Below are 9,688 nucleotides of genomic sequence, written 5' to 3' on the forward strand. Positions count from 1 at the left end.
GGCACCAGCACGATCTTTGGTGGACTTGGGGATTTGATTTCATAATCAACTAACTAGCACCAAGAATGGTGGTTAATACAAAAGCAAATTCACTAGTTTGAAAACCAGTATAGTTAAGTATTTCAGGACTCCGCTGCAGATGGTTGTGTGTAGAACCAGTCCCTCCTCCAAGGATTTCTAGTTTAAACGGATCAAAGGAAGCACTTTGTCACCACTATAAGTAGAAAATTGAGGCATGGAATAATTGAGTAAATTACCAAGAGAGGATGTTCAGGTAGAAGTCCATATGGAATTCCCATTTCGCTCCCTTTTACCAGTTTCTGTAGTATAGTATTTTCCAGAACAGACTAGAAAAATGTAAAAAAGTTTAATGATGATTTACAAATATACAATACTTACATTTTTAGGAGTTAGTTACAAAAATGGCACATACTACAGAAACCAAAAGCTTCCTCTAACCTTTGGTACATTTCAAAGTTATTTATTTACAAAGAAAAATCACAGTCACTTTTCATAGTGTCACATGTTTACATATAAGCATTTCTCAGTTGAAAAATAATCTTGCAGCTTACCCACAGGCAGTTTTTGCAGTTTGAGCTCTGCACCCATCTATCACATCAAAAATTCTATCAGCCCCTGTTAAGCTGACATGACATTGCATTTTTATGTTTTAACAGCCTTTAGTTTGAAAAATATGTACAACCCATAAGGCTAAACTGATTCCTAGTTGTTGAGATTTCACCTGGTGTATTTCATATTGCCCATGGTTTGGTAAAATGACATAGGCTACCTTTTTTAATTAGATCGGTAACGCAGGCTTAGAAAAAGGTGGTCCAATTTTGTTAGCTAGGGTATTTCCAACTCTTCATGAAGGGAATTTAAAAAAAAAAAAAAAAAAAAAGATAAAATGTCCTTTCCAGGATGCTTTTTCACCTTACGAAACTTTTCTATTAAATTCTTCCTTCACTACGTACAATTCTTACCTAAGGTAACGGAGACAAACTGAGCACGCTTTCCAAATCCTGTTCATTTCCATTAGTTTTCCGATGTTGGATGTTTTCTAGATTGTACTTTCTTTAAACCAAAACTTAAAAACTTTCTTCTACCTGAGAGCAAACATTAGTATTTCTTAGTCTGTGTGTACTTGAGAGTCTTCTTATAGATTAAAATACTTGCAATAAGAGAAATACAGCCAAAACACATGTAGTCTGTTTTTGACATCATCTACTTATGCGTGTATACAAACGCTTTCATGCTCTGATGATTTTCAGACTATACAATTTCAACACATAACAGTATGTGAACTCAATATAATCTTCATTGTGCTGAAGGTAGTTTGGGACTACACATTTACAACTGGTAGTTTTTAATTAAGATTAAATACCACGAGAGTATTAGTTATGGTGCAGGTCAAGATTTTTTTAAATTGAGAAATAGTAAAACCTTGCCGTCAGTAGCTGTGAACAGAGTTTAAAAAGTGTCTTCCAGCATTACAATATTTCCCTCCCAAAAACTTACTCCATAGACAAAATAAACTCCAAATTCAAGCATCTTTAAAGAATGCCTGCATTCTGGATTTTCTTCGTGCAAGAGCTTCTTGTTTTTTTCTTTCAATCTCTTCTTGAGAACATTTTCTATTTTTTTGTTCCACCACAGACACTGTAAATAAAAAACACGTATTAGGAGCCTTCAAGTTTGTTCAATATGTATTTTAACTTATCTGTTTTCAATGTTTGAAGATCTATGGCAAGAGCACACTATTCTGACATACCAGGCACCCAAGTTAAAAATGGCTCATCTATCCTGTCCCCAAGGCAGGAAGGGGCATAAGATGCATGACCTTTGTAGTGCTACTGATTACTACCTCCCAATGAAAATACTGGGATGCAGACATTTGCTTCAAGGAAATTTTACTTGGCTGCCCTTCAAGTGAACCTTGTGACATCGGGAGTCAACACAGGAGATGGCGAAGGGTTAAGAAAATTAAGGCTATCAAAGTGAAAAGGGCTCTACAATTTAGTAAGTTAGGCAGAGATATGGGCATGGAGATGGTATAGACACAGGGGTCAGATACAGTACAGGTGTCAAACAAATAAAACCAGAAAGGTTGAAAAAAGGTCAAAAGTAGCAATAAAAATTGGCAAGGGAGACAAGAACATGATAGCTAAGTGTAATATTTTATATGTTGTGTTACAGAACTATAAATTCCCATACAATAAAATCCTGACCTCACTGGAACCAACAGGAACACTCCCTGCACGTGTCAAGAATTTTACCATTTTTATACACCAATTTCCAATTAATGTATTTTTAATAAGTAGTCTTTCAAACTGGATAAATAAAACAAAGGGTCTCTTTGCTTCTTAAAAAAAAAAAGGTGTCCATGAAAAATTACATATCAGTTTTTGAAAGGATTACTTAACATCCATCTTTTTGTTACAGCAATGTCATTTCACCAAAAATTTAAGATGAGGACAACTGTTGTTTATCTATAAAGAAAATCTATGCTATTCTTTTTCATTCCTTTATTCTCTACAACATTCCACAGAATGACTAGTTATCTCTCCCCTCTCTTCCCCCTTAACATCTGAAATTGCTGCTTTCTATTTATCTGCTTCTTTGCCGGGGAAGAAACATAGATAAAATACTGATTCTTCAAATAATGCTGGCTGATAGTTTGCAGGAATTAATTTTTTTGTTGGTTTTGTAACAGTGCTTCCTGAAAATTGAGGTTGATATAGTACACTCTAAAGGCACATTTTATCAAAATTAATATTGATTAAAACTTCACCAAGCCATAAGATCAAGTAAAAACAAGACTGACTGGCACTTGACTGGTTCTGCATTTCCCTAACAAGTAACACCAGTGCATGGAATATTACAGACTGTCGCATGATGATGGAAAAGTGACTGACCTCCCTTCTAGATGAAAGGAAATGCTAGTGTTTAGACTGATAACACAAGAATATTTCACTGGCAATTTTAGCCACAGAGCAAACAACAATACAGGCCGAGGTTTCAGCAGCGTCGAATGATTTGAGGTTCCAATTTCCAGGTGTACAATAATACAAAGAAATTGGCATTCCATATCACCTGCTGCCTTCCTTCCCTGCCCCACCATTAACTGGGGTTTTACAAATCATGGCTAAGTAATTTTTAACATTTTTCAAAATTAACTGTAAATTAAAGCACAGATTCACACTACAACATTTACTACATATCAAAATAGTATTTTTAAGTAACAATTTAAGAATATGGTATGCTGGGTGCTGCCATCAGCCTATACTTGATCCTAGTGATTCTGAGCGTCTATGGAGAGAGAGCATGAAGTATTCAGAGAAGTGGAATGAAAATGGGAAACAGAAGTCGTTAAGTACAGGAATTCAAGAGATGCGTCAGGACAGTTTTATTTTGGAGAAAATAACCTCCAAATTCTTGTTAGAACATTTACTAATGCCTAAACTGAATCGATGGATATTGAAGCCTGTTGTAAGTTGCAATACAGTATAAATTTCTCTGACATTCTGATTACAGTAAGAAAAACAACAGTCTTAACAGTGATACAATAAAGACAAATACCTGATGTAGGCAGTGCAAAAGACTCTGAAAGGTGCCTCTTGAAAGGTGGTTTCTTATTGTCAAGCTTGCCGTGCAAAGTCACATTCACCTGATTCTTGCTTCCTTCCAAGCCCTGCAGAGTAATTCCAATGCCAGAATGACTCCCTGGATTTTCAGAGCCTACATGAAGAGCACCCTGAGAATTGTTAGTCTTTCGGAACTTAAACTTTGAAGGCATAAGTGATGTTTTGTTACCAGAACTGTTACTTGGCATCTTTCCCATATTACACAAAAGATCTGCGCTGTCTAATGTTTTGCTACTAAAAAAGTTTACTGCATTAACAGGACTTACTTCAGAACCAGTCTCTCCTGCCAGCACAGAATTTGACCTGTACCATTTTCCAGAAACAGTCTTTGTAGCATCTTCAGAAGCAGCTTGATGACAGTTTTTAGACAGTGTGTACTTACACTCGATAGAAGTAGCTGAGATCACAGTTAGAGGACTCGAGACGTTTTTACAGTTCACTACATGACCTGTTGTGGCCAGCCCATGTGTAACCTTTGATGAAGTCTTACAGGAATTGTTTAGTGAGAAAGCATCCTGTTTTGCATTTGTTTTTTGTGCCAAGAGGAGATCAGGTAGTCCTTGTTTAGATGCTGGGAAGCTGTTACCAGCATTTGATCTAGAATTAATACTGGCTCCTTGTATAGTTTTAGCTCTTCCATTTCCTTGTTTAACATCCTGGCTCTGAGTCTGCTTTTCTATATCATCACACACCTGATACAACAATTCGTCATCCTCACAGTTTGCATCCCAAAGACTATCGGATTCACAAAACATATCTAATATCTCATCAGAGAATTTCGGTTCATTCCAGTCATCAAATGACAGAGGACACTTCTTTGGTATTTCAACTTGATTTAAGTGACCTGTATTAGCTTGGTTAACCACTTTACTTAGATCATTAGGTTTCGTATTGGTGGAAACACTGGATGATTGACAGAAAATATTGTGTGTGTTATTCCCAGGTTTTTCAGTCCATTGTCTATGAGGATTAGATCTTGAAGGAAAAAGAGGAAGAGGGTCACTTTTAGGCTTAAGAGTTTCATTTCCATTCTTCACTTCAGATTGCGTTGAAACAGGAATATACTTCAGATCACTGGTTTGGGCACTTTTCCAAATAGAATTTATTTTATCTGGCTTAACGTCAGATTTGCCATGAAAGGCTATGGTCTCTGTCTTTGAGTTTTCTGTCTTACACGGCTTTTGTAAAGAAAGAGATTTTACAACATTTCGTGTGTTTTTACTAGAATGTTTCAAAGGTGAAAACTGCAAACTGTTAGATTTGTGTGCACTCCCTAAACAAGTTACTGAATTGCAACTACTTCTTTCCTTTGTTCTGCTAGCATCACTGAAACCATGCACAGATGGATTTGTAGGAATTGGTGGTGCTTCTTCAGTACTTATCAATTCAGGATTTTGGGTTATTTGCATCACAAAAGAGTCATCTGCCAAAAAATCTGTATCCCAGTCATCAAAGTCATCATTAACTACTCCAGCAAGCTTACTGGAGACCACCAATTGTGTCTTCAAAGACGAAGGATTTTTTTTTGTCAACGTGTGAGTATCAGCTTTTGGAAAAGTCTGGTTCATGCTTCCTAGTGCACACGGAGTATCTTTTTGATATGCCTCTGAATTACCGCGTTGCACGTCTTTAATTTGCTCAGGAAGGTGTTCCTCCTCCAAGGTGCTTTTATTTTCATGGAAACTATTATTTAAACAAATACCTGATAGTCCTTGACTCAACTGTCCACTACACTTCTGGGTAGAGCAGTCAAAAAGAGCATGAAGGGCTATTTCAGCCTCAAGGTCTATAGACTTTTGACTGCTAGGTTGACAGGGCTCTGCAGCAGGGATGCCAGTGCTGTGTCCAACTGGTTTCAGGGACAGAGCAGTATCTGTTTCAGAAACTTCACCAAGGAGTGATTTCAGGTTCTTCTTATTTACTTCATCTTTAGAATTACTGAAACACTCTGAGGCGGTCTGGATGAAGTCATGGCCAAGCTTCTCTTGTTCCTGAACAGCATCTAGCTCTACTAGATTTTTATCAAATTCCTTAGCCAATTTCATGAGTTCCTCTTCAGGATTTTTTATTTTAAGATCTCTAGATAAAAAAAAAAAAATACAGACAAGAAAGTCAGACCTACTGAGAAAGTTTAGCCAAACTCAGTGACACGACCATGTGAGCTGTTCATTCTCAACTAGAGAATATGACTGAATCCCACCGCTTTCAATGTGCAGTCAGCATGCAGTCTTTTTGATAATTCCCAATACCCCATTAAGAAGAGATAACAAGCCCAAAGTTAAAAGCATTCTGTATGCTAATGTACAATTACATGGTTCACTATACATACAGGAACACCACATACCCTTTTTCATGAAAGCCCAGCTGTGATGGGCAAGACAAAAGTGTAACTTACCTTGTACAACTTAACTTTGTCCTAGCTCGCACTTTTACTACTCCAGGTGTACAGGGAATAGCATCCTCACCAATCCATGTCCCTAAAAGGGAGCCTTCACTACAGGCTGCTTTTTCATCCTGAATGATTAGATTTATAATGCTTAGCAATTTGATTTCAGATAAAGATCGGACTAGACACACACCTTGCATTAGTTAAAGTTGCTAAACCAATTAAACTGCATCAAATCTGTGGAAAGCCACAGACAGGAGCTAAACCAATATGAGCTAAGCGAGATTACTGCGACATTGTCCACTGATAGTTTTATCACTTTAATTATATCAATTTAAAACAGAAACTTCAATTAAAATAACTGAATTTTACTTTGGTGCTCAAATCTAATACTCTGTTTACTTCAGGTTTACACATAACCTGCAGTATTCATGTTTCAAGCTGTGATCTAGTTTGCCTTAGTATACTAGTAAGGAGCTAGTTGAGATGCACTCCACTTAAAGCAGCATTAACAGATCAGAGAATTTGAAAGAAATCATATTCTGTATGCTTCCAGGAAAAAATTCTGACTTCTTCCATTACCATTCATTTATACAAGGAGCCTTTACACAGAAATAAGTGAAGTTTAGAAACTAAATGAACTTGTTTCAGAGCTTCTAAGTTTAGGCTTGGATTTGAATTCTGAAATCTGAGATACACAATACTGCAGTGGTAAAATGCGTAGAGGGCCAGAGCCAAATGTTGGATGTGATAAACTCCTGCATATAAGCCAGAAAAAGTAATTTGAACTTTACTAACAGGGTAGTTTTGGGTAGGTTTTTTTCAATTTTTTTTTTTTTTAAAAGAAAAAATAACACGAGCAACAGAGTTGCAAATCCAGTCTGATATTATTTACGTTTATGACAGGGCTGTAATCATTTAAAAGGTAGAAAGTGGCATCCCTCATCAATGATTTTCCAATTCTTAAGTATAATTTTTCCCGAATATGCCAAATAGTGAATACATTTTACATGGCCCCGTCAAATAAGCAGGCATATTTGGCAAGCTAGCTACTACAGAACTGTTTTAGGAGTAACAGGTTCTCTTCTTGCACTTAATAAAAGGCAAACAATATGCCAACACTATCTTACTGTCACTTTCCAGGCTGCGGACATCAGGTTTACAGCAAGAGAGTGACACCAAGAGCATGGATCTTAGGGTAAAAAGGCAAATTATTTAGAATAAGGAAGCAATGTTACTATGTTTATATTATTGTGGAGTCTCTCTCTCATCTGAGTCTTGTTCTTGTACTTCAGCAGTCATTCAAGATCATTCAAAATGCTTAAAAACAACTGCCAAGTAAATCCAGTATGTGAAGAAACTCTCTACCTTTTAACAGATGAATGATTAAGGATAAATAAACACAACAGTATTCCTAAAACCAGGGGCAATAACTTGTATTCTGAAAGTAAAACTTTCTAAAATGGAGCTGCTGCAAGTCCACTTTCTTAATACATCCTTTTTTACAGCATCTGTGACTCACAAGAGCAACCAGTCAAATGCTATGCTTATGATTTTAATTCAGTCCAGTTTTATGAACGTTACTAGTTTTCTGCATGCCCAGTTCTTACCATATTAAAGAGACTACTGTAACTAAAATTGAGCTTTCACTAAAACTGAATACTGTAGCACTATTCTGTTTGATTACTGCATATACAGAGCATCGAAAGTAACAATTACCTGAGGAGCAATACGATTAACAATTTCTGAAATTTCTACTGCGCATCTACTGGTAGACTGTTTGTTTTTTCCATTGCCTATGAAAACAAACAAAAAACCTTCTTAAAAACTGCAAAACAATTAAATTTATAAAGTGCAGTATATCTCAAATAATTCAACTATATGTGCTAAAATCAGAACTTGATTCAGCACTATATTGAAGAATATATGGGTTTTTAATAAAAATAAAACCAAACAACCTAACCATGACAACAGAAAGGGATCTTTTTCCAAGAAATTTGATAACTTTTAGTACACTCCCACTGCATGCCTCAAATAGGCGCCCTGAAGTCTGGATTTCATTCGTATTACCTAGTCTGTGTGCAATTGGTGAATGAGGATCCCAAAAGATCTCTTGCTGTATATCGGTGTCATTAACAGGAGAGCTGAAAGTAGGTATTCGGGATTTCCTACTCAACGATCTCTTTGGTGTTTTATGTAAACTTGACTCTGTGTAAACAGAAAGATGATCCTTATTAGGAAACAACAAATAAAAGGCCAAAATAACTTAGAACATACAACAGGACAAGGCACAAAGATGATGCTTTAGGAACTTTAAGAACAAAAATCAAGTTCACACTCATCAACATTCCTTTACTTACAACAGGAATATTGTTCACAACTACACATTTAATGCAGAATATGACTCTTTGTCAGTTACATCACCAAAGAGATAACAGAGCATTACATGATACTAACAGCTATATGCTCAGCATCTGATGGTAAGGATGAGAACTGTCAATCCTCCTGCTTGAGGGAATATTGACTTCAGCTTACGTTAAAACTATGTATACCTGTATGGGAGAATATTTTGTATTCTGGCTTGCTCTGTGTCTTTCACCCAGACTCTGATTTGGGTCACAGCTTTAATGGGCCCCCAAACTGTTCTGGGTCACAATTCACCTTTGTCTATACTTCGTCCACTGGGCCTTTTTAGCTGGGACTGTTAAAAGCAGGAATATAGCTATTCAAAACCAGTTTGCAGCTGTCTCAGACCTGTAAGTGAACAGAATACGCTATGTGAAGCTCAACTAGTCAGCCCTGCCCTTTAGAAATGACGTTGCAGATGTGGAAGCCTACAGAAATCATTTTAAAAGATGCAATTACTACACGAGAAACATCTTAGGAGCTGCTTTGCACTTAAGCGCTTAGCACGGCCAGGCTTTATCCTCTCGAGTGGATTAGAGTCCTCAGTCAGTTCTAAGTATCTGCGGCGGGAAGATGCTCTTCATCACTCCTTGACAAGAGAAGCCCCTTCCCAGCGCATACGGACGTGGGAGAGCGGGGGATTACACCGCACCGGCCCCCTCCTCACAGGCAGGCCGCGCCTCTCCCGCCGCTCCAGGGGTGGCGGGCAGGGCAGGGTCCCCGCCTGCGCGGGGCCCCCAGGGGCCGCTCCCGCCGTACCTGCAGCGCCGCGCACCACCGCCTCCCGCGACGGCGACGGCCGGGGCGCGCGCGGCGCCTCCCCCGCGGGCAGGCCTCGACCCGCGCCGCCTTCCGCGCCGCCGGCCGCCGCCGCCGCCGCCTCCTCCTCCGCGGGGGGCTCCGCCGGCCGCCGCCGGGTGAGCTTCTCCTCGCCGCCGCCGCTCCGCCTCCTCAGGGCGGCGGGCCTGAGGCAGGGCCCCTTCCGCCGGCTACCGGGCATGGCGTGCGCTGCGGCGGCGCCGCATCCACCCCGCCGCCGCCTGCGCCGCCATTTTGCCGGGGAGCCCGCCGCGCCAGCGCCGATTGGCCGCTGCCGCGCCGCCTCGAGCGGCCATTGGCCCTGCGCGGCGGGGGCGGGCCGGCGGACGCGGCAGGGAACTGCAGGTGGCTGGGAGCTCGCGCCGCCCGTCCCCGGCCCCGCCCCCTCAGCGTGAGGCGCCTTCCCTGTCTCGGCCTCCCGCCCTGGCGCTAC

General features: G+C 39.8%; 1 protein-coding gene across 1 annotated transcript; it reads right to left on the reverse strand.

Moving 5' to 3' along the window:
* Nucleotides 1-918: 918 nt before the first annotated feature.
* Nucleotides 919-9,436, reverse strand: ETAA1 (ETAA1 activator of ATR kinase). The gene is made up of 6 exons (XM_050894140.1): nt 9,196-9,436; nt 8,101-8,238; nt 7,750-7,826; nt 6,040-6,158; nt 3,580-5,723; nt 919-1,659 (listed from the first exon to the last, which is right to left on the reverse strand). Exons 1-6 carry the CDS (start codon nt 9,434-9,436, stop codon nt 1,544-1,546), a joined length of 2,835 nt encoding a protein of 944 aa, XP_050750097.1. The 3' UTR covers nt 919-1,543.
* Between the last annotated feature and the right edge of the window lie 252 nt (nt 9,437-9,688).

This window comes from Gymnogyps californianus, chromosome 3, assembly GCF_018139145.2.
Source record: "Gymnogyps californianus isolate 813 chromosome 3, ASM1813914v2, whole genome shotgun sequence".
NCBI classification, from domain to species: Eukaryota; Metazoa; Chordata; class Aves; order Accipitriformes; family Cathartidae; genus Gymnogyps; species Gymnogyps californianus.